General features: G+C 42.2%; 1 protein-coding gene and 1 long non-coding RNA gene across 3 annotated transcripts in view; one reads left to right on the forward strand and one right to left on the reverse strand.

Annotated features, from left to right (window-relative positions):
- Positions 1–25,679, forward strand: part of LOC133408651 (zinc finger E-box-binding homeobox 2-like) — a 40,870-nt gene extending 15,191 nt beyond the window's left edge. Inside the window, exons 1-8 of one of the 2 annotated variants that reach the window (XM_061687769.1) lie at positions 6,093–6,109; positions 13,984–14,283; positions 18,052–18,270; positions 18,348–18,541; positions 18,622–18,733; positions 20,310–21,673; positions 23,089–23,272; positions 23,361–25,679. In XM_061687769.1, the coding sequence (XP_061543753.1) occupies position 6,109; positions 13,984–14,283; positions 18,052–18,270; positions 18,348–18,541; positions 18,622–18,733; positions 20,310–21,673; positions 23,089–23,272; positions 23,361–23,869 (2,883 nt within the window). In that variant the 5' untranslated portion in view covers positions 6,093–6,108 and the 3' untranslated portion in view covers positions 23,870–25,679. Of the gene's footprint in view, positions 1–6,092; positions 6,110–13,983; positions 14,284–18,051; positions 18,271–18,347; positions 18,542–18,621; positions 18,734–20,309; positions 21,674–23,088; positions 23,273–23,360 lie in introns of those variants that run through there. The other variant, XM_061687768.1, reaches the window with a different exon arrangement.
- Positions 13,620–18,986, reverse strand: LOC133408655 (uncharacterized). The gene is made up of 3 exons (XR_009769315.1): positions 18,343–18,986; positions 18,044–18,258; positions 13,620–14,281 (listed from the first exon to the last, which is right to left on the reverse strand). It is a non-coding gene; the product is annotated as an uncharacterized LOC133408655 (long non-coding RNA).
- Positions 25,680–26,084: the final 405 nt, after the last annotated feature.

Below are 26,084 nucleotides of genomic sequence, written 5' to 3' on the forward strand. Positions count from 1 at the left end.
CCTGCGATTGGCTGGCAACCAGTTCAGGGTGTACCCCGCCTCCTGCCCGATGACAGCTGGGATAGGCTCCAGCACGCCCGCGACCCTAGTGAGGAGAAGCGGCTCAGAAAATGGATGGATGGTGTATTTTTTGCGGGATTGATGTCATAATAAAAACTTAAAAGGTATTTAGGCTTTGTTAAAAAAAAGAACAGCAATTATACAAACAAACACTAATGTCCAACTGAAATCACTTATTTTTTTGTAATTATATGACTTTGTTTTCCCTAACATTACAAATGTTTATTGTTGCAATGCTCCTATCTTGTCAGTGTGGCCCTAATACGCTTTTGTAGGGAAGCCACTGGGGTCACACGGGAAGTTGTAGCCGGCTGGTTGCAGTGTCCAACATGAGCCAGATGATGGCACCCTTTCTGTATATGAAGCCAGTCAGAAGCCTTGCCATCATCTCCCACCAACCTTTATTGTTCCAAAAAAACAAAAGTCACATGAGGACTGCACTGAATGTCCCCTTGTTCGTTTTAGTGAGCACCTATTGCTGTGTCCCCGCACACACGTGTTGAAAATACCCAACGATGTTACAGTTAATGAGCACTAAATTGTCCCTTTTAAAACCGCCGCGTTCCTCCACAGATCTTATTTAAACACAACCTATTTACAAATGTTTAAGAGACAAAAGCCAGTGGGATGCATTCTTGCGAGTGAAGGCGGCAGCTCTTGAACTAACCAAATCCCACAGTGCATTGCTGTTAATATAAGCTCAAAGATACTTTTTTTTTTTTTTTTTTTTTTTTTTTTTTAAATTTAGCGTGCACCCCCTATTAAAACAACTTCAGAACATTTTGCGCTTGTCAGAGAATGTTTTAATATTCAAAGGGAACCACTATTGTGTTTTTTTTTCTTCCCCTTCGCCGGCGAACAAAATAAAGAGCCACATCAGAAAGCTGGAGCAGTCCCTGAGCATTTTCATGTGTAAAGAAAAAAAAATGAGAGGGAAAACAAATTTGGACGTGGGATATTTATAGAGTGCTGTGTGAGAGCCTATGCAATGACAGGAGCCTAATGAAGTGGAGCTTTGCTTTTGATTCATAGTGTGGTGAGCGCATGGGTCCCTTTGTGACTTGCTCGTGCATTCCTGCGTCAGTCCCTCGCTACACGGCAAACCAGCGCGGGCCACAGGGGAGGGCGCCGGGCCAAGTCCAAACACTGCACGCCTTTGGCCAAGCCGACCTTTTTGCCGCCGACGTCGGTCCCGCTTTTAGAGCTGCTCAGACAGCGGTGGCCAGGTTCTATTCATACGGCACACAACGCTGTGGGGTGGCGCGTTCGGCAGTTGTGGTCTTCCATAATGTTGATATTCTTTGTATTCCAGTTTATAGAATGCATTATTTTGACCAAGCCAACCTTTCCCGACGACCTCAGCTGCTCGTAGACAGCGGTGGTCAGGTTTGTTCATACGGCACACAACGCTGTGGGGCCCGGCATTCGTCAGATGTGGTCGTCGAACATTTTGTATGTATTGCGCATATTTCGTTTCACAGAATTCGACACGTTGGTTTATTCTGACCAAGCAAACCTTTACCGCCGACCTCACGTGCATGTGACAGCAGTGGCCAGGTTCTTCTTCTTCTATTCATACGGCACACAACGTTGTGAGGCGGTCCATTCAGCAGTCGTGGTCCACTATAATAGTTTTTATAGTAGTGCAGTTGACATTAATTATTGCATTAGATTAGTCTAACAAAGCCAACCTTTCCGCCGACCACGGATGCGCACAGACAGAGGTGCCAAGGTTCAATTCAAATGGAACTCCATGGGATGATCCATTAGTCAGTCGTGGTTCTCCATAATGTCGTTTAATATTTGTCTACTGAGTCACAGAATTCAACGTGTTAATTTATCCTGACCAAGCGATTCTTTCCTACCAACCTCCATTGCACACAGACAGCAGTGGCCATGTTCTACTCCTAAGGCACACAATGCAGCGGGGTGGTCCATTCATCAATCACGGTCCTCCATAATGTTGTTTGTCGTCCGGTTTACAGAATCCAATGTATTAGCTAAGCCTCACCAAGTCACCCTTTTTCCGTCGACTGAGGTTATGCACAGACAGCGACGATTAGATTCTAGTCATACGGCACACAATGCTGTGGGGCGGTCGGTTCACCCTTCGTGATCCTCGATAATGACGCCCGCTTTGTTTGTAGTGTTGACAAAATTCAACACGTTAGTTTAGTCTGACCAAGCCAACCTGTTTTTGCAGACATCAGTCTTGCCTTTCACGCAGCGTCCAGACAGCAGTGACCACGGCCTGTCTATTCATACGGTACACAACGCTACGGGGGTAGTCCATTTCTCAGTCGTAGTCCACTATAATAGTTTTTATAGTAGTGCAGTTGACATTAATTATTGCATTCGATACATTTCTTTATATTGTTTGTCGACAGAATTGAAGGGAGTACTGTAGTCGGTTGGTTCTGGCACACTTCCAGGGACTAAAAAGTACCAAGAGGAACTCATTTTATTTAAAATCATTGCGGACCCAAAGTTAGTCGACGTAATTAAGTTCAAAGTTAAGACGAGTGTATGTTGATTGTGACTGACTGCTCATCTAGCTATATCTCCACAATTGTGTACTACATTGTTCTGTCTTGGCACATTTTCAACATCGATCTTGAAACGTATTTAGAAACCAATCTCTGAATTCAGTCTATAGGGTGGAGCGGGGCGTCTGTCAGCCAGTGACAGTCGTTTGGATGCACTCACCCTCATTAGTATTCTTTACAGCTGTAAGGTTTTGGAAGCACCTGAAAGCCAAAAGTCTGTGTCGTGTTTGTTATTTGTTAGACGCCAAATTATTTAGTCTCGTCTTTGACCATCCCCTGAAACAGTCCAGTTGGGATTGATTCAATGCCCTGAGAATACAGTGAACTGGATGAATGAGAATATTTACAGACCTGATCATAGCAAAATAAAAAAGATTATTAAGTTCTGCAAATAGGGAAGAACCTGGTTACAGTTTAATTGCTGTCAGACTCAAGATGGCTGGGGTAGTTGAGATCGAATCGGTACGAAGTCAAAGGAAGAAACCTGTTGATTTGAAAGCGCACCGGTCTCTGTGGAGGGTGGAGCAGGTATGAGTCAACAAGGTGGGCTGTTATTTAAAGTGTCAAAGAGGTGGTCTGCAGGACAGGTAGGACGCGGGTTGCGAAACCCACGCAGGCGGCAGCGCACAGGAAGCCTCGAAAGGAACAACAGTGGCGACCACAAAGGTCGTTTGTGCACCTCGTCACTCACACCTTGACACCTCTGCTGCAAAGACAAAAGCTGATTGTGTTTCTTTTTTTGTCTCGCATATTTATATCGATGAACAGCTTAATGTCACCAGCACTTGAATTGAGGTGTGGTGGACAAAAGTCTCACGTACAGACGTGTTAATACGAGCAGGAGTAGATTACCCAGGGTTGAAAGTGAAGGGTAAACATGATGAATTACTCTATCCCACTGGGAGAGATAACACTGTTTTTTTTAATCGACTAAAAACAGCTTACATCATTATTTGGAACACATGTTGCAATCTCAACATGGCCAAAATAGTATCTGCTTCTTCAAATTTCACAAAAATAATGCATTTTTTGTCAAGCAGTCAAGACAGCTAAGGCATTTATGCACTTTAGGAATGGATTCTTGTCCCCAAAATAATAATTCAGAAGACTAGCACTCAGTAGCAAGCCACTTCCCGGCCTTCACAGAAGTGGGCTACACGCGTACCAATCTTTAACATCAAGACCCCGCACATGATGATGATCCTGGTTAGTGCTTACTGATCTTATAGTGTGCGGTGTACTCAAGACGACCAACACCGCACACGTAACGATATTTCCATTGACAATCACAAGTCCCTCGTAGTACCAAGAATGACCTGTGAGAGGCAGCTTGGTGCCACAGAGCGTTCAGACTGCTGGAAAATACAAAGCACCAGCAGCTAGGCTAACTGGTAGCTTATCTGCTAACTACATTGCAGTTGCAATCTCTTCTCCTTGTCATTTTCATTGTGCTGAAGGAATTGTGAGACACGTTATACAAACACTCAACACAACCAGTGTGTTTGTGTCCGGCAATAACTTCGTAACTGGCAAGCGTTCCCTTTCAAGTCACAATCACGGAGTCTGTGGCTGGGCCCAACTCGATGTTGAGCACACACATAAGGGTTTGCGATCATAAATATTGAACTGGTTTAAATTTATGATTGCCGGCCCTCGGCCGCTGTGCGAGCACATCGGGGAGGGGGCCGGGGGGGATTTGCACACCCCACACGACAGAAAAATCGCTCAGGTTAATCTTTCAGGAAAATGCGACAGTTTGATGACTTGGTCAATGCTCGGGGGGCGAGGCACTCAAATTCTGCTCAATTATCAGTGTTTCACTGTCTCCTCATTCACCTACTGACGAAGCAGCATCGGGAGCAATTGGGGGTTCAGTGTCTTCCTCAAGGACACTTGGACATGGTCACTGGGGCCGAGGATCAAACCCACACCCTTTGAGTTGGAAGATGCCCACTCTACCGACCTGAGCCATGCTGCCTGACAGGACTTATTTTATTTTGCACTGTGGGACAGACTCATGACTCCAAGAACATTTCACAATCTAAATTTAACTAGCTCGCCATCAAACTCCACTAAGTTTTGCGTAAATGGGGCTGTGCCGTATTTTATGTAATTCGGCAAATTAAGAAACCAAAGGCGGTCAAAATAATACCATCCACCTTTTCCGTTTCATGCTTTGAAGAGGTACAAATTCCAAAAGTTTGGACCCAATTCTGCATCTTTTTTTTTTTTCTTGGCCTACGCACATTGTTGATAATTTTGACAATAAATATATACTTAAGAACGCAAAACACAATTTACAAAATGTTTAAGGGTGGAACTGCTGATATCCTGACACACTGTCCATCATAAGCAACTGGAAGATTGCTTGATACATTGTGATACATTCACGACTAAAGTAACTGTTTGCTATCTCACATCTTTTCACTGCGGCTTCATGCCAGAATCTATGAATTGAATGCCCATAAAAGCTATTTTACACTGAAGTGATGCGATACAGTTTTGCCCTGCTACATTGTGTTGTTTTTTTGATGTGTATGCACAGCCCTGAAAGTGCAAATGCTGTTGTGGCCCCACGGCGACAGCAGAGATCTTGGCAGTCGTGGTGGTTCGGTATCGCCCAATGAGCGAGACATCTAAAGTACAGAGTGGCTTCTGCATGTTTTTTTTAAGCTTTGTGGGAATGTCAAAGTCCCATTTTGGCTTACTTGTGCCCCACACTTGTTTTTTTTCTTACCTCTATTACCCGACTGATGTGTCACTCTCTTATCTCTTTGTCTTACTTTCTTTCTTGCTCACTCTGCATGCTTATCTCAATTTTCTCACCCCTTGCTATCGATGGTGGTGTAAAGGACAATGAAATAACCTCAAATTCACCTATTAGCAAGCATCTCCCGTAGCTCATCTGTTTTATTTTGGGTGGTCGTGGTCACCTAGCCAGTAGGCCCTGGTTGGCCTGACTTGGACCCTCATGTCAACGTGTTTGTGGCTATTATGACATATCATTAGACAAGAATGTCTCTGTTTCCTCTTCTCTCGCCACAGAAATGCTATATAATCAAAAAATAAATAAAAAAGAAGACAGCGCTTGAAAACATCACATTCCCACAGGTTAACGTGCCATTTTGGGCCGGGTTCCTCTTCAATCCGCCGTCAGTGTGCATATGATAATGTATAAAACATGGACGCACTGAATTCAAATTGTCGCATTCCAACGTGGGGTAACCGCCAAAGAGGAGCAAAGAGTACATTGCCACACAAATGATACCCTTTATGATCAGATTTTTTTTTTTTTTTTTGTGCAATCACAAAGCCATCAGAAAGAAACTAGAGGGCGATTTATCCTGCTATTCTGTCACTCTTAGTGCTATTTGTTAAAAATTCAAAGCAAGCGTCACTGCTAAGATGGAGATCAGGTGGGAGGTGTTTGTTCTTGGTTGTGGTCTTTGCCTGAGTCATCGAACCAATGTCAGTCGGCATGTATGACTCAACGGGCGGCCGCAGTGAGTATTTCTCAATGCCATGCTCTGAAATATACATAAAAAGATTAAACTCATTAATTTTCCACGTGTTCACAAGAATACAGAGTCATTTAACGTGTGTGAGGTGTTCTCCCGAGAAACGATGCAAGGCGAGGACGCGCTCGTCTTCCTACGCTTTGGTTTTGTTGAGCGCGTGGGCGTCCATGACCCTCAAGTGGTGAATTATTGAGTCCAAAACAGCAAGAGTTGACTTTCTTCTGACAGCTACGAGGACGTCACGGTTTGCATTGCATTAAAGCTACATTAACTACAAGCAGGCATTAGTTTGAATTATAGCATGTCATCAGGAAAAGCTGTACTCCAACCACCATGCATCATATTGTTAAGTCTTGGTTATTTTTCGAGATGATTAGATTTTGCTTTTTAAGTGGCCAAACATGTAGAATTTGAAAGGAATATTGATGAATGCATTTTAGCGTTGAAAAAATATGCCCCAAAATTATTGCTCTAAATATTCCTAATCGTCAACTGTCCAAAACATTTTGGGAGATGTTCTTTATTTGGCGTTTTGTGAAAATTCAGGTCAGTTTAAAGAATTAGCTTGTGATATGCCAAATGGTCTGCAGTATTTTTTACAATTTTTTTTTTTTTAATTTAAAGAGAAAAAAGTGAAAAAGATATGCTTTTTATTGAATAAATACTTTTGCAAAAAACAAAGATTACTTTAAAACATTAGCTGGGGTTAGGCTCAATTAAAAGATATGAGAAATAATTTCTAAATGAAGAAATGTGGAAATACATTATTTTTACTTGACGACGACATTATGAACGTTATAAAAAAACGTAGGCCAGTTCAAAGAGGTATTTAGCAGGTCTAGAATGTAGCTCTGAACTTTTTTTCCAGCAAAACATGCTATTTTTGACAGCAACATTAAGCAAACCTCTCGTCAGTAAACTGAGTTATTATTATTTGTTTTAAGGACAAAAACTGAACATTTGGAAATACATGCTTTTCATTAGATAACGTTATGTTGGGAGTACACTTTAGGGCTCTCGGGCATTATTTTTTAAAAGAACAAAACTCACCAGTTTTGGAGATACATGTTATTTGTTGGACATGAAGTTATGTAAAGATGCAGGTTAGTTTAAAGAATAAGCGAAGGATATGCTTGGTAGCTGTTAAGCATGGTTGTTTTTTTTTGGGGGGGGGGGGCATTTCTGTTTGGGGGTGGCTTAAAATTTTGTGATACATGCGATGCTTTTTATTGGACACCAACGTTATGAAAAATTCTGGTCAGTTTAAAGAATTGGCTCAGGGTGGTGTGCTGAATGTCACTTTAGCATTTAAAAAAAAAAAAAAAAAAAAAACTTTTGGAGATACATGCTTTTTATTTGACAACGACAGCGCCACTTTGTAAAAACACTGATATTAAATGTTCTTTGAGTAAACTAAATGGTTTTAAAGGTGACATTGGAAATGCATGCATTTTGTAGAACACCCACATTATGCAAAAATTCTGGGCATTTCAAAGAATTAGACTCAGAGAATGCTAAAAGGCTCTTCGGCATTAGTTTTGAAGAAGAAAGCTCACCAAATTTGGAGATGGATGCTTTACGTTGAACGGCGCTGCTTTGTAAAAATGCTGGTATTGAGCAATTGGCTTGGTGTACGCTAAAAGAAGAAAACTCAAGACATTCTGGAGATAATGTGTTTTTTATTTGACAAGTCAGTCTAAAGAATTCACTCGGGGTGTCCTCAATGGCTCCTAAGCATTTTTTGAAAGATTAAAATATTGGTAGATACAGTACTTTTGATAGCACAGCAAAGTTTTGTTAAAAAAAAAAAAGTTCAAAGAATTAATTAAAAAGTTTCAGGCTAGTTTAAAGAATGAGCTTGGCTCAAAAACGTTTTTATTTTTTTTTTACCACAAATTGAAAGGCTACGACTTGGAGTAAGTAGTACAGTATATACAGTGCATGTTTAGAGGTGCCTGTGACAAATGGGGTCCTATTTGTTGCATTTTAACACCCCAAAAAAAGAAACAAACAAGGTAATTTCCGGGTCATTATTGCGTACCACATGATTGCAATACAAGATCACATGTGCGGAATGTAAAATAAACGGCAGCGTGCCGCGTGTTGCCATCCAGACGATGCCTTCCGGCTCATAAACAATTTCTGCGTGGCGAGCCGGTTTGTTTGACTTTGTTCAAAGTCGGCGCAAAATGAAAATAATTTCCCTTGACCTCAAGTTAAGTCGCTTCGCTGTGGTTTTGAATTTAAAAGAAAAAGCCATTCCTCCATGGTGAATGCAAATTTTCACACTTTATTTATTCCACTGGCTGTCTATGTAGAAACAAACAAACTAGACGGATCACATGCAATCCTGCTTGTTTGTCCCCTAAGAGGAAAAGTCTGTATTAAAGTTGAAAAAAGTGGGCTCTTTGAGGTGCTTTGACATCATGTGATCAAGCTCATCAAGCATGAAGCAACAGCGTTCTTCAAGCGCGCTCTCGTTATGAGTCACGGTCTTCCCCTGCACACTTTGTTGCATGTTAAATAGCTCGTCTTCGTGTTGTTTTGTGTTTACCAGCTTTGCACAGCCACTCTCACACTGCATGAATTGATCACCACGAACTCCTTTGTACCTTCGCACACAAACTCAAACCTCCTGCGCCGTTCAAAGTACAAACAAAGAAGCAGCTATTTGAAGGATGCTCGCGCCATCCAAATAAATAAATCAACAAGGCAGATAATGAAAGCCATGCCGGCGCGGTGCTGCTTCAAATGGGCCGGTGTCATTCACTGTCATAGCGGGGGGAAATTAGAGCCAATTTTACACTAATCCGGAACAGACATGTTCTCTTCTCTGGGCCTCGTGGCGTGCCCTGTCGTCCCAGGAAAAGTCCTACAGGGGCGCAGAGTTGCACCTTGGCTACATTATTCGTAGCATGCATTCAAACTAATTTCCTGTCTCTTTAGAGCAAGTTAATTCGAACCCATGTTAGCAGGGGGGCCTGGCTGAACGGACGACGTGTCACTGATAGACGTTACGTGTCGAGGTAAGCGCGCAAGCCGTAACAGAATAGTTTTCAAGAGGTCAAATGGGGTAAATGTGTACCAGTGTGCATAGAAAGAACCTTGGATCATTTGATTTGAACACAATAGTTTTACGACTGAACCACTTCCCTGTATTTAATATATATTATATAGCAACACACGGCACTCGGATTGTCAAATGTAACTCTGGTTCACACAATACAATATTATGTCCACGAGGTTAAACACGGTGAATGAGAACCAGTGTCCTTTGAAGTCAGCTTATATCAATTCAGTTGTACACAACGGTTTTGTAACTAGATTCTCTGTATTACATATAAAATGCCTGCATGATTTAGAGTAAATCTGGTATGCAGCACATTATCTACACATGGTGAAAAAGGGAAAATTAATCCCAGGTTAGCTGGAAATGAGCTTTTATAACTTGTCTATAGGCTGTAGTGTTGCTGCTCAAGAACTATTCATTCATTCTGTCCCACATATCCGGAGTCTGGTCTCGGGGGCAGCAGCTTTAGGAGGGACCCCGGACTTCTTTCTCCCCAGCCACTTTGTCCAGCTTTTCTAGGGGCATCTTGAGGCTTACCCAGCCCAGCTGGGAAAAATATTCTCTCCAGCATGTCTTGGGTCGTCCCCAGGGCCTCCTCCCTGTGGGACGTGCCCGGAACACCTCACCAGGGAGGCGTCCAGGCGCGTCTTAACCACATGCCCGAGCCACCTCATCTGACTGCTCTCAATGCGTAGGAGCCATCGCTCTACTCTGAGCCCCCTCCCGGATGACCGAGCTTCTCACCCTATCTCTAAGGGAGAGCCCTGACACCCTGCGGGGGAAGCTCATTTTGGCTGCTCGTACCCGCGATCTTGTTCTTTCGGTCACGACCCGAAGCTCATGACCATAGGTGACGGTAGGAACGTAGATCGACCGGTAAATCGAATGCTTTTTATTTATTTTTTTCCCCCCGGACTTCATGTTACTTACGTCGTTGTACATTGTAGCTGTGTCGGAAATACATTACAATATATTGTCCACTTGGTTAAATAGGGAAAATGAAAGCCAATTTGGTTAGAAATGACACAGTATAGGTTCACATTTGCTTCGATTTTCAATCACTACTGTGTATTAAATATGTCAACATACATGTCACTTGACATTGCCAGAAGTGGCTGTGTCGGACTGTCTGTAATGTCTGAGCACTATATTAATGTCCAATGGGTTAAAAGAGGAAAATGAATGCCAGGTTGGTTAGAAGTAAAGTAGGCTTTACACGATCAGGATTTTTGGGACCGGTCAGCAAATTAAAAAAAAAAAAAAAAAAAAAAAAAAAATCGATAACCGATCACAAGATGGAGCAATGTGTCTATTTACACGACTTGTTCATTTATTGGATATACTTGTGTACTGTACACTGAGTATCTTCAAATATTGTCTCGCATAGTAGACAAAAGTTAAAACATCAATGACCTCTTTGGGGCATTCAAGGATTGGCCACTGACATAAGTTCAGGTCAAATCAACATTACAACATGACAAAAATAGTGTGGGCTAACATACTGTAATCAAATTACTTTATTTCAATTCAATTACTTTAACAAATACTGTTAAAAACATGCTTACTCTAACTTTCTCACTGTCCCGCCTGTATGGACGGGTGTTGTCCAGAGGTTGCGTCCGTTTGGATTTTCCTTTTTTTTTTTTCTTACCACCCTGCGTTGCTTGAATGCGGCATGCTTCTCCTCGTTTACATTCTTCAGGTGCCTGATCAAATTTGTCGTGTTGAAGCATTTAGATGACGTTTCCCACGACGTACTTCAGTTGTGCACAGACTGCAAATAATTTACGTGTTGTTTGTCTGAGACGCCGCAAAATAGTCCCACACCGACGACGTGTTTTTTCTCTGACAAGATTGAACAAACTTTATTGGTCGTCAGATAGTTACAGTACTACGCCACAAGACGTGACAAGGCTAAAAATAAACTAGCTTCTGGATTCATGCGCGACGGCGACGCAGAGCAAATGTCTTGCGGAGCCAATTGATGACGTCATTGACCGGATCAGCGAATTATGACATGAAAGCCGACCGGCCAATCAGCATAAAAATGCGAATTATCGGCCGATACCAATCAAACCGATCAGATCGGTATAAAGTCTAGAAATAAGATTATGTAAATTCACCTACAGTACATATATAATATATAGTACAATATTTTAAAATATAGTTCATATAAATCCTGCAATAAATCACTATTCTGATTAATTATAAAATACACATTGGCACATTACTTGAAATTGTCAGAAGTAGCTGTGTAAATAATATGTTGGAGACATAATGCCCATTAGATTAAATAAATTAATACCAGTTTGACCAGAAATAAGCTTGTAAAAGTCACAGTAATTTGCATCTAAATCACTACTCTGTATTAAATATAAAATACACATCAACAACTGTCATCCACATTGTTGGAAGCACATGTATCGTATGAGCAGTCTGATGTCTGCTTGGTTAAATGAAAAATTAAGCCCACTTTGCCCAGAAAAAAATTCTTTGTTTGCAGTAATGTTGCCACTGAATTGCTACACCTTAGAAGAAATTCATATATTTTACATTGTCAATAGCATATGGCATAGCTATAATGTCAGCTTGGTTAAATAGCAGAAGTTAATGTGAGATTGCCTTTAAATAAGCTTGCGCAATTTCTTAATATATTTAAAACACACACAACGGAGCATTGTGTGTGTATAAAGTGTTTTTTTTAAATTTTATTTTATAAAAAGCCTCCTTGGACACAGTGTTCTGTGAGTGGACTCAAGAGTTGAGATGACTGCCAATGAGGGCAAAAGTCAACAGGCTAGCTTTACCACTTAGCTTTAACATGGAGAGACTTCCGAGCTGGCCGCTTCCAAGCAGGCCCAAAGGGTAAAGGCAGGAAGTTTCTCCAAAAACATGCTGCATCCAAAATCCAGGGACATCCAGAATATCTGACGTAAATTAGTATGCGTCTTCATACATTTGTTTTGTTGTAGTTCTTTAGGACAGGTTGCTCTCACTTCAATCAATCTGATTTGTGTGCTACCTTAATTTCCTTCCCCACTTCCTCTTCCTGTCCTTCATTTCATGGTTTAGGTCAGCCCGAGGCCTGGTTCTACTTTTTGCATTTAAAAAAAACGTTTTCAAAAAATCTATATTCTTAACACAGTTAACATAGGCCTATTCACAGTTGGTTATTCTCTTATTTTTTCCCCTGTGGATTCTATCCTCAGCTATTCACTGCCTAAGATACTCGAGGATGGTGCTAAAGGCCTGGCTAATCGGAAAGTAGTAATTGGTGTCAAAGAAGTATGTTGACGTGATATATTTCAACTAAGAGATCAAGATCTTTGTATGTCGGGGAGGATGTAAGTTTAGCCTCAGATGTTAGCATAAGTTATGTAGAGTTTTCCTCTGCTGCGTGGCTATTAAATGAGTTAAGCTAACAAATGACAATAAAATAGCTAAGCTAGCTAGCTAGAGAATGGCTCATATTACTTTTTCTGGTCACTTGTCGTTAGGCGGATTTCGACAAGGACCGACTCTCTGGCCCAAGGAGGAAGGTTTATTTTAAAGTAACATGAAATGTAATATCAACAGTTGACTCCCTCCTTCTGACAGTAGCTTAGCGTTGTCTTGGGGTGTATTTCAGTCAAGTTAAGCTGCGATTACTGGCTCGTGATTGGATATTGCCAATCAAATCAGCGACACGGAGGCCTCGGAAACAAGAGCCAACTGTTGAAATCCCGTGCATGTGTTTGTGATTGTCATTTATTGTCTTCACCATGGGAAAATGTACTGCGTCTCTTCCCGTCTGCAGCAGTCTGGCCATACGGGGATGCGATTCAAGTTTAAATTATAGTTTTCTTTGCAGCGCGATTGATCTTGCCTTCTTATGGTGACATTTCAGGATTGCGAATGATTTACTTTGTTCATCAGTTTAGGTGCATTTTCGGTCATTCTTGTGTTTTAAGGCAAACAGTTGTGCTCAATTTGATAAAAATCTGAATATTATTTTAAAGCACAGTAAAATTAATTGCTTGACAAATATTAAATATGAACAAAAATATGATTCGATTTTCATTAAATGCATTTTATGGGGTTACAAATGTGGTCAGTGAACGTTATAATTCTTTGTTGTGTACTGTACATGTATCCCTAAATTATATTGTAAAGATGAAAAATCACTGTAAATACTTTTTAAAGGTTTTTGTTGTTGTTCTTTTACATGGACAGCTTTAGAAAATAGTTGTTAGTTCGCACATTTGTACAGTTCTGGCTCCTTTGTGTGCCTATGCCCCCAAAAATGTATGCATGTGTTTTGCCTCCTGGTGCACATTTTAAACCACGAAAAAAAAAAGAAAAGAGCACAACCCAACAACATAAAAATACTAAACTGAAAACAAATGACAATGTTTTTTTTTACATATTGAAAAATGTTGTATACTTCAGAATTTGTGTGTGTGTGTGTGTGTGCGTGTGTTTCCCCTGTTTGGTTTCGGTTCTCTATCACATTGATGTTGAAATCGATTGCTCAAGGTGCTAAATGCCAACCTACACATCATTTTCGTTGCTGCTGGTTTTTTTAAATATTTCCTAAAACAAAAATGAATTTCTATAAAAATAGGTATTTTATTTTTTTCTCTCATTGAATAATGGATAAATTGTTAATAATTTTAAAAAAAGGATATTTCTTATGATCCAAATAAGAATTGTCTCATTGACTTTTTACCAGTGACTATTAACTATTTTTGTGTATAGGTCGGCCATCTATAATGACTCCCCCTCATGTCTTCCTGATTCCTTCTCACAGTGGACGCAGAGCAAGTGGCTTCACTGGGGTCCGAGGGAGAGGATGAGGTGGGCCTCTGGAGCCTGGAGCCCCAGGACTACCAGGAGAGCCTGGACAAGATGAGTCGGACTCCCAGCGAGGGCACGGAGGAGCCCGGCAGCCCCGCCCTCTCTGCACAGCCCCACAGCCTCAGTCCCGGGAGCGGCGGCGGCAGGAAATTCTGGGCCCAGGTGGAGCCAGAATCCGAGGCCACAGACGACGGCGGCGGCATCGCCTCTGCCCCCGACAGGGAGGGGGAGCAGGGATCACTGAGGATGCACTGTAAGTTGACAATAAATCACACAAGATTTTATCTGGGCCACCATCCAGACAAGTGGGTGGATTTGTACTGTGTGTATGTAAATAGTGTCGCAGACACTCACAGAGCAAACCTAATGGTGGTAAACGACATGCGCTTTTTAATTCCTAATTCTCGACCATTAATAATGTTATGAATCACAAAAAAAAACACCAATTTGAATTCATTATAAAACTTCACAACTTCATTTTTTTTTGCTATTTAGCAGACGCAGGAATATACACACTACCTCAAATAATTACAGGATGTTGTTGCTATGCAGAATTCAACACCATTAACTGCCCTATTCGGGGGAAAAAAAGTTTGGCATTTGCCAGCCACGCCCACTACACTGTTTGAATCAGGAATTAGGAAATTAATCCAAAAACAACAGATATGGTTATTTATATTTTACTACTGAATAACACAAAAAAACATTGGGGCCCCTCAAAAAACAACAAAATTAAAAGTTAAAGGCAATGTAACAAAAATGTCTCATGATTTAAATAAAAGTGGTAATCTTATGAGGGAAAATAAGTCCAAATATTATGAGGGAAAAAAGTGTTTTTTCTTTTTCATGAAACATCACAGTATTGCGAGAATTGTTTTTGATATTAAAAGAATAAACTGTTTATTTTTAAAGAAAAGTCCTAATATTAAGGGAGAAAGAAATTACGAAGATAATTTTTTTTTCTAGAAATATCGTAATATTACATTATTCTTGTAATATTCTCCAAATATAATTGTAATATTCTTGTCATATTCTAAACAAAGAATTGGTAAAAACATGATCCTCTTATAAGTGCTCAAATTAACGCAGCTAAACAGTTTCCTCCTAATATTCCAACGTTTTGTCGTAATGTTATTTACTTTAGTCCTGTAAAAATAACTTTTTTTTGGTCATAATACTGTATTGCAACTTTAGTTTTGTAGTGTTACAACTTGTAGCGGTTAATATTACCACTTTATTCTAAACATTATCTCAGCCTGTATGTATAAAAATATCCTGACTTCATTTTTGTACTGATACACTTTTTTTTTCCAGTAAAGTTACACTTTTATTTCAACTGTGTTCTCGTTATATTGCATTGTGGTCCAAATACACTTTCGTCGAAATGTACTCTGTGTTATTCTTCAGTACGGTGCGGAATCAAATGCTCGCGAGAGCATGACAAAAGGCGGAGTCACACCATTTCCACCCATCAAAGAGGTGACGTTTGCAGCCGACGTTGCTGCGAGACGAGGCCTTTCCCTTTTTAATTCAGACGAGATGAAAGCATCATGCAGCCCGCCGACTTAACGGGCACTTAGCCCGGCCGCTCGTGTGATTTTGGACTTGTCCCCGCAAAAAGGCACGGCGGAGTTTTTACAACGCCCGACCGCACGGGCTCGGTCCCCAGGCCACATAAAAAAACACCTCCAAATTTGCCAACATCTGCAAACATTTGAAAAATCCTCCTAAGTGGGCTATGAGCGAAGCTGACTGGCTGGAGGTTGATGATAGGAGGTGCCGTCGCTCCTCCGTGGACTTGTGTGGCTTTCTCCTCTCGGGATGCATGTCACTGCTCCCAAGGACACAGAAAAGGAGGAATGTTTTTCTGTTCTTGGTTTTTTTTTCCCACGTCTTTTAAGTCAATGATTTAGATTCATCTGCAGTACCAACACTCACTGCAAGCTTAATGAATATGTTTACACAAAACATATAAACAAAGTAAGCTATCTGGCACAGTGAGCACATCTACCTCACAGTTGAGAGGTCACGGGCTCAAATCCTGGCGCAGACCCTCATGTGTGGAGTTTGCATTGCATGTTGTCCCTGTGCTTTTCTGGGCTTTCTCCGGGTACGCTGGCTTGCTCCCACATTCCAAAAACATGAATGTAGGGCTGAACTAACAATTTTTTTTTTCTTATCGATTAATCTGTCGATTATGTTTACGATTCATTGGATTTAAAAAAAAAAAAAAAAACTTTTTAAGATTTCCACCCCTTTATTCAAAAACTGGAAATTATTTCAAAATGACCAAGCAGAAAATGCACAAACTTAAATGGATTTTGATTCAGTTACCAGTTTGGTCCGTGACATGTCAGAAAACAGGCAAAATTGTGGGTAATTGTTTTCCAAAGTAAAAGATGTTTGCAAATGTCTTATTTTGATGAAACACAAAGATAATCAGCCTGCTTTATTATTATTATAATAAATGTCAAGTTAAATAAAGACTCAAAACGATTCATTGATTATTAAAAATCGTTATTGATTAATCTGATAATCGATTAGTTGTCTGTTAATCGATTAATCATCACACCTCTACATGAATATGAGGTTATTTGGGAAAATGTGCCCTGTTATTGGATAGCAACCAGTTCAAGGTGTTCCCCACTTCTCTCGCCAAAAGTCAGCTGGCATTGAAGACTCTCAACTGTCCACAGTTGTGAATGATTGTTTGTCTCATCTATATGTACCCTGATTGGCTGGCAACCGGGCCAGGATAGACTACAGCTCACCCGTGATCCTGATGAGGACAAGCGCTATACAAAAAGATGGATGGAACATTTCTGATACAATGTGGAGACATGACATAATTTGTTTTTGATTTTCTGCTTTCCCGACCTGAGAAGTTATTCAGACAGCCAGATCAAGCAGAAGACATCTTGCAAATCCATAAATAATAAGCCGCATCTTGAGTTCATATGAAGACATGTTTTCTATTTTCCCTCATTCCAGGATTTCGTAGGATTTGTAAACAAAATAATGTACTGTAATTAGTAGCAAACAGATTTAGGGGGCTACCTAAATATGCTTCATGTTTTGAGTAATATGACGCAACCACATTGTGGTATTTTCAGTATAGCTATGTGTATAACAATACTTTCCTACTTTCTTTGCTTTTAGTTACTTTCTCTGTGAATAGGACTTTACATATAAATGAGTTGAGCCACACTGAAAAGGAAAAAAAAAAAAAAAAAAAAAAGAATGACGTCATAGTAATCCAAGAAAATTGTTGCACTTTTACAAAAATAAAGTCATAAAATTGTGGAAAAATGAGTGCTTGTAGTATTACCAAAAAAATCCTTATTTTTCTGAGATTATGTAATACAAATAAGTTACAAGAATGAAGATGTAATATTACTTGGTAAAATTCCTGATTTTACATGGATAAAGTTGGAATATTACATGAAAAAAGGCAGAATAAATAAAGTTGTTGTTATATTATTAGAATAAAGACATAATCGTCGATAAAAAAAAGTTCTGAGATTTAAGGGATTAAGTCACAATTTATGAGTAAAATGTTATTGTAAGAGAAGAGTCAAAATATTACTTGAAAACAGTTTTACAGAACAGTTGTAATATTGCAAGAATAAAGAAGTAATATGATGAGAAAAGGAAATTTTATGAGAAAAAAACTCCAACAAAAATGAACTCATAATTTTTGGAATAAATGTTATTTAAAATTAGGAGAATAAAGTTTTCCACTTCTGAGAAGGTTAGTTAAAATTGTAAAATTACGAGAAAAGGTCGTAATGTGTTTATTTTTTTAAAAATAAGCCCCAAATTAAAGTCAGATGTAAAAACTGTTGCAGTTATAGTTGTGTGGGCATTTTGACATTTTCCCCTTTAAAAAATGGAAACTTTATTTTCACAAGATTACGTCTTTGTAGTCTCTTTAGTCTTTTATTATAATGCACTGATTTCAAAACTGATCCTCATGTAAAAATGGGGTACGTTTAGTATGTTTTTCTACATACCCATTTAGGTAGGAGCTCAGATTCCCACATTGACTTGGAAGACCTTGCCCATTACGAGTTCCTGGCCAAGCTGAGGAAGGCCTCGACCTCCGTCAGCCTTTTGGACCACTTCGGCCGCAACGGCACGGCCGCCGTGCACCGTCTGCAGGGCGGCGGCGGGACCCACGAGGAGCTGCCGCCTGCCATGTGGTCCCCAGCAGTTCAGCACCACTCACCTGAGGGAGCAGGTAGGCTCGTGTGAAAAACCATCACAACACTGAGTGCTACGTATTCACATTCAATTGTTCATTTTGTTGTACCCCAGATTCAAGGAGGAGACTGCAAGCCTGTCCCTTCTGCCAAAGGACGTACCAGCACGGCGCCTTGCTGAGGGACCACATCAAATACTGTCAGGAGAGGGGCCGGGGCCACATGGCGTGTCCATTCTGTGGATACACTGCCACCCATAGGGCGCAATTGGAGCAACACCTGGCACTTCACCACCAAGCACATGATAAGGTGAGTATCCGACGAGCAATATGACAAGGCTGGAAATAAAGAAGATCCCGTTTCCTAACGCCTGTCTGTCAACCTTGTAGAGCGCCATCACTTTGGATCAGGGCGTTGAGACACGGAAGTTCAAATGTCTGCAGTGTGGAAAGGCCTTCAAGTACAAACACCACCTCAAAGAGCACCTCCGCATCCACAGTGGTGAGACTAATAAGAGGGAGCAAACTCTCTACAGCACACTCTGTTGCAACCTTTCAAATACATCTGCCCATGAGAAATGATGCAAATATAAAAATCTCTGCCATCATGTAACTTACAAATACAGTAATGCGGGTAATGTTTAAAGTAATATTTTTAGCAGTGTTAGTAGTCATGAAAGCACAAAAACAGTAGGACATTAAAACAATCAAATGGGTAGCGAAGCTCACCTTTAAGGAGCACCACTGGATTAGGACCACACTGAAAAGTAAAAATAATTGTAAAATTACAAATGTTACAAGAATTGTCTAAATAGTATGGAAAAAGTTGTAATATTGCGAGAAGGAATTATTATGTTTTGGAGAAAAATTTCATCCATCCATTTTCTGAACCGCTTATCCTCCGAAGAATTGCGGGCATGCTGGAGCCAATCCCAGCTATCTTCGGGCGGGAGGCGGGGTACACCCTGAACTGGTCGCCAGCCAATCGCAGGGCACACATAAACAAACAACCATTCGCACTCACATCCACACCTACGGGCAATTTAGTCTTCAATTAACCTACCATGCATTATTTTGAGATGTGGGAGGAAACCGGAGTACCCAGAGAAAGCCCACGCAGGCACAGGGAGAACATGCAAACTCCACACAGGCGAGGCCGGGACTTGAACCCCGGTCCTCAGAACTGTGAGGCCGATGCGCGGTTGGAATCCACCCATCCATATTCCATATGGCTTACTTCAACCAGGAAGTCGGCTGGGAAAAAAATCAATGTTATTCAAAATACAGGAAGTATTATTCTTACGATTGTATCTATCCATCAGTCAATTTTCTACACTTGTCCTCGTTAGGTCCAAGGCTGAGCTGAAGTCTCTCCCAACTAACTTATTTCATAATTATTTAATGTTTATATATATAAATATATATATTCATTATTTAATTAATTACATCTTCAAACTGACAGATTTAACAAATATGATTTTTGTATTTTTTTTATTTAAGTTTCCAGTATGGCGACCTGTCTTGATAAGTGAGTGAGGAGTGTGGTCTTTGTGCTGCTCCATGTGTAAAGTGCCCTAAGACAACATCTGTTGTGATTTGGCACTCTATAAATAAAATTGAATTGAATAAGGCGGCACGGTGACTGACTGGTTAGCACATCTGTCTCACAGTTCTGAGGACACGGGTTCAGATCCGGCCTCCCGTGTGTGGAGTTTGCATGTTCTCCCCGTGCCTGCGTGGGTTTTCTTCGGGTACTCCGGTTTCCTCCCACATTCCCAAAACATGCATGGTAGGTTAACTGAAGACTCAAAATTGTCCATAAGTGTGAATGTGAGTGCGAATGGTTGTTTGTCAATATGTGCCCTGCGATTGGCTGGCGACCAGTTCAGGGTGTACCCTGCCTCTCGCCCACAGTCAGCTGGGATAGGCTCCAGTACACCGGCGACCCTAGTGAGGATAAGGGATACGGAAAATGGATGGATGGATGAATTGAGTAAGGCACATGATGGGGCAAGAAAGTTAAAACCTCAAAGTACAATTTTATTAATTAATTTTCCTTCTCTGTGTGTTACCTTCAGGAGAAAAACCGTATGAGTGCGCCAACTGCAAGAAACGTTTCTCTCACTCGGGCTCCTACAGCTCCCACCTGAGCAGCAAAAAGTGCCTCGGCAGCGGAGGAACGCTCGGATGTTCAGGAGGAACGAGTGGTGTGCTTAACGGACATAGCCAAAATTCCTACCAGCACTCCTTTTCAGGATCTCCATCTGCGTGGCGGGAGAGGAACAGCAAGGGCTCTCCTTTGGCGTCGCAAGTCCAAGACAATAGCAGGCCTCCCGGCCATGGACCGGAGGATCCTTCCCAGCTTTCAGTGCAGGATTTCAGCTTCCGAACGTCAGAGCTGGCTTCCCTTTGCAACCCCTCAGCAGAGCTTTCTCTGAGAGCCAGCATCTTGAAAGGGACCACCCTGCTGCCTTATCTCCAGTCTGGTTCCAAGTTTGAGCAAATGCTGCAGGAGATGCTCCACAGGGAGGTGAGGAAGTACGAGGACATCCACAGGAACGGAGGCGGTCCCGACAGGAAGGTGTCGCAGGAGAGGGGGCCTCTAAGAGAGAAGTCAAGAGAGCGAGAGAGAGGGGCTCTCGGTGTTACGTGTTGCTGGTGCTCCCAAGTTTTCCCCAATGTGGTGGTTTTCCAACAGCACGAGCGCTACCACTGTAAGATGAACCGAGAAGCCGTGGATATGCCTGAGGGTCTTTACAACAAAGACCACCACTCGCCGCCTTTATTCTTATCCAGGTCGGGGATCAGCAAAACTAACGACGTAACCAACGGAGCCTCTGAAAATGAATCCCCAGTGCAGAAGTGGCCCTCTGTACCTCAGCAGCTACCGGGCACACTGCCTTCCCCTCACGACCACTTGGACTCTTCTGGCCAGGAGAAGGGCAGCCCAAGCCATGGCTCTGAGTTGTCGTCTCCTCACACCAGAAGAAGACTCCCATCCTCGGGTTCTCCTGGCTGCGGCCATCCCCCGGAACTCTCCTCACCTCATAACCACTCTCAGAACGAGCCTCTGGACCTTTCTGTGCGCAAGCAGAAGTCAGACCAAAGAAACGTCAATGGCAGCGCCACCAAAAGGGAGAGGACGGAAGACAGGACCAAACAGCTGAGTCGGCAGAGTCCCAACCAACCTTCAGAACAAACCTTACATCCTCACCCAATCTACAGAGCACATGGCGCTCCTGTGTTCCCAGGCTCCTTATACAACGGATTCCCCTTCTTCAGCCAGTCTGCTTTGGGGTTTGCAGGGCATGACGGCATCGCACCGCTTCCTTTCAGCCCGTCACCGATCAGCCCTGGATTTCTCTCGCCCTTGGCTTACATGGTGGAGGCTGAGTCCGAGGCGACATTGAAGAAGCTCCACCAGGAGAGACAAGCACTGATGGTAAGCATGATTTCTCTTGAAGTTTGATTCATCCATTTTCCTCCGCCGGGCAAGCCATACTGTCCACCTAAGTTTGTTTTTGCTTGACTGGTGTGTAAGGTACAGATGCAGGATAGAGGTGTTGAAGTGGACTTGTGAATTTTCTGGCTTCTGACGCCGTATCAGAGGCGTAACAGATCGGATAGCGGGAACGTTAACACTCAACACTCTTTGTCCAAGCCCCTTCCACACTAGCCTTCTTTTTCCCAGCTTGCAGACCTGTGATTAAGGTACCGATTCCGGACCTGATGTTGAAGTCAGCTGGTTTGAAGTCGACCTGTGAATTTGCTGGCTTCCGATGTAGAATCAGAGGCGCAACAGAGGGGACAGTGAAAGGTTTAATGACACTGACTGCCCACACTCCTTTGTGTTGTAAGCAATTGTCACTGTCCCAGACGCAAATGGATACAATGGTATCTGAATGCATGAAGCCGCAAAGCTGCAGTGAATGCCAACTTTGGACATGGAAACATTCCGTTCCGGTGAGTTCTGTCTCAAAGGCACTGGCGAATACTGTTACGCCTCTGATACACTGATTTGGGAAGGCAGTGCGCAAAGCGCTCCATACTTCCCTATCTCTGGCCACCCTGAGGCATTCCCAGGGGGTAGTACAGGAGGTTCTCGGTTTACGGCAGTCCCAACGTACAAGGTTGCAAAGTTATAAATGGCACACGATGAACTAGTGTGCGCAGCGGTGTAAGAATAAGTGGTCACGTGATTGTCTTGAGAAGAAGTACAGTTTGTCAACTGATTGTGTTATATTTATGGCTTAACTGTTTTTCATAAAAACATTTACTGTAATTATGACTTCCCCACTCTGCCTGTGTGGATTAGTGATAGACTACGGTACATTCCAACTTACGAACAAATTTCAGTTTCATCACCACCGTAGGAACGGAACTGTCAAACCGAGGACCCCCTGTACCAGCAGTATAACAGAAGCAGGAAGCCCTTTGTTTTGAAATCAATTGTCAGCCCTATAGACACAGGTGCTTACATTGCCATGCATGTAATTATCTGACTGTGATAGGCCGCAATGGCTGTGCAAACATGCGCTCATCCCGTTCTGTCTAGAAAGGCACAATAAATGAATGCCAGCGCTATGTTATGCCTTGCCAGGAAGGCAATGCAAAACAGGTTCTAGACTTTCCTATCTGGTCAACTTCATTGGGGGAAGGGGGGGGGGGGGGGGGGGGGGGGTGTCTGAGGCCCTCCCAGGCCAGCTGTTGACATTCAGTACCTCCAGCGTGTCCTAAGTCTGCCCCAAGACTTCCTCCACGGAGGTGTCTGAAGTGGCCCCTTTCGGCACCCTCCCGGAAGTGATTAAAGACCTGAAAAGATCTTCTAAATGATCCATGGTTCCTGTGGTCTTGTAGGGGGAGGTGTTAAACCGCGGAGCTCTAGACTACCTCTCAATTATGGATGAAGGCTTGGAGGGGGACGTTGGACCAGGGCGCAAGAGGCTGAAAAAGACAGACGAGGGTCTGTACGCTTGCGACATCTGTGAAAAAACCTTCCAGAAAAGCAGCTCTTTGCTCAGACACAAATACGAACACACAGGTGAGAACACGAAAGTTGATTTTAAATCCCCCCCCCCCCCCCCCCCCCCCGAAAGATGGAACACAACATGTGTTTTTGTCTGTTTCAGGCAAGCGTCCGTACGAATGCAAAGTATGCAACAAGGCGTTCAAGCACAAACACCACCTGATCGAGCACAGCCGCCTCCACTCGGGGGAGAAACCCTACCAATGTGACAAGTGCGGCAAGCGCTTCTCGCACTCGGGCTCGTACTCGCAGCACATGAACCACCGCTACGCCTACTGCAGCAAGGATCAGGACCCCGACCAGGAGCACGACGATGCGCCCCCAGAGCCCGCCGCCCTGTCCGTAGAGGACACGCAGACGCCGCAGTCCTTCCTCAGTGACACCAGTCTGGACGGAGCCTCCGAGGCCCCCAAAGAGGATGAAGACGACCAGGAAGGAAGAGCTGAGGAAGAGCCGGTAAGCCAAGAAACTCGGAAAGACGAGAGTTGCACTGGAGGAAACCACTTCCATGGGGCGGACCTCTGGGAGTCCCACACCCAGGTCCAAAATGGAGACTTGGATAAATGTGAACTGAGCCTGGATGCAACAGATCTACCCCGGATACAAACTTGAGAGAATCTGAAATGGCGACGCATTGCATACAGTACATATCCTTTGATAGATGTTTCCTTAATATACCAAAGAAACACATGGCTACAACATGAAGCCACTAAAGCCAAACATGTGACCAAAAACGTATTTTATCATGCATCCTAGATTTTTATGTATAGTGTTTTTTTTTTTTCATTGTATGCTAAGATAATTCCATCAGGTGAGATTCCAGTGCTAGCAGTGCTAGCCACAAAAGCTAACTTTTATTTTGCCTTTGGAATCCACCCATCCATTTTCTTGAGCGCTTGTCCATCAAAGTCACAGGTGAGCTGGAACCTACCCCAGCTGACTTTTGGCGAGAGAGGTGAGGCCTAATTAATCACACGGCACATTCATTCATCCATTTTAGTTTTTTTTTTTTTTCAAAAAGGTATGTTCTCATTAGGGTCGTAGGTGAGCCGGAACCTATCCCAGCTGACTTTTGGCAAGAGAAGGGTTGGTATGCCCTGGACTGGTCACTGGCCAATCGCAGGGTACATATAGAGTGCCACCAGAAAGTATTCACCCTTTCACGTTTTCCACATTTTGCTGTTACAGACCTTTTGTACAGCTAATTGAGTATAGTTTTCCTAAAAAAAAAAAAATATTTTAAAAATACATAAAATATCCCATAATGACAAGGTAAAAACATATTTTCAGACATTTGTATAAATCTATAAAAAAATGCAAACATAATCTCTTTGCTATGACACTCAAACGTAAACTCAGGTGCATCTGATTTCCACTGCTCATCCTTCAGATGCTTCGACAACTTAAATGGAGTCCACCTATGGTAAATTCAGTTGATTTAAAATCATTTGGAATGGACCACACGTGTCTGTATAAGGTCTCATAGTTGGCAGTGCATATCAGACCAGAAACCAAGCAATGAAGTCTAAGGAATTTTCTGCAGACCTCTGAGACTGGATTGTGTCAAGGCATGAATCTGAGGAAGGGTACAAAATAATTTCAGCAGCATTGAAGGTCCCGAAAACTACTGTGGTCTCGATTATTCGGAAATGGAAGAACACAGCCAAGATAACAAAGGAGTGGCTTCAGGACCAGCCTGTGAATGTCCTCGAGTGGCTCAGCCACAGCCCGGACTTGAATCCAATTGAACATCTCCGGAAAGACCTAAAAATGGCTGTCCACCAACGCTGCCCATCCAACCTAACTGACCTTGGGAGGATCTGCAGAGGAGAATGGGAGAAATGCCGCAAAACAGTGTGCCAAGCTCATAGAGACATACCCAAGAAGACTTGAGGCTGTGATGGCTGCCAAAGGTGCTTCAACAAAATATTAAGACAACGGTGTGAATACTTATGTACTTATGTTTAAATGTGCACAACTGTCTGAAAATATTTTTACTTTGTCATTATGGGATATTTTATGGAGATTTTTGTTTTTGTTTTTAAACTATACTCAAATCTGCTTTATAATAAGTGTGTAACATAGCAAAATGTGGAAAATGTGAAGGGGTGTGAGTACTTTCTTAGGGGCACTGTAGACAAACAAGCATTCCCACTCATATTCTCATGTTCCATTTTATGACAAGAAATTTCCAATAAAAGCTAACATATGACAAAAAACCTAAAAGTCCACCATTTTGATCAATGTGCAGAGTCATGCGAGGCACTTTTCTGCCCCCCACTTCCTCTTTTGCCTTGGACGTGAGTCATGTGACCATCTTATCTGCAGCAACATGTTCTCCTATGCAACTGACGTGTCTTCCCTGCCTTCAAATGCACACGCAGCGTGCACACTTAAAAGTACAGTATATACTGTATGTAACAATCAGTATTTTTGTAATGTTTTTTTTTTGTATTAATGTTTTATTATTATATATTTGTTTGCATGTTTGTGCATATTTGTAATAAATTGTACATATACTTTACCGCCACCATCCTGTTCTCTGTTGATTGAAGGACACTGGAGCCAGTTCCAGCTGACTTTTGGCAAGAGAAGCGGGGTACACCCTAGACTTGTGGCCAGTCAATCACAGGGCCATATACTGTAAAGCGGAACAACCTTTCACACTCAAAGTCGTCAATACAGCTAACATGCAGGTTTTTCTGATTCAGGTGGAACCCAGAACCTGTCGACAGACATGCTAACAAAAGCTTCACTGTGCTGCCTTAAACTTACAAAAATAAATTAAATCCCACTAAATTGGACAAAAATGTATTCCTTTAATTAG

The sequence above is a fragment of the Phycodurus eques genome, chromosome 10 (assembly GCF_024500275.1).
Source record: "Phycodurus eques isolate BA_2022a chromosome 10, UOR_Pequ_1.1, whole genome shotgun sequence".
Taxonomy (NCBI): Eukaryota; Metazoa; Chordata; class Actinopteri; order Syngnathiformes; family Syngnathidae; genus Phycodurus; species Phycodurus eques.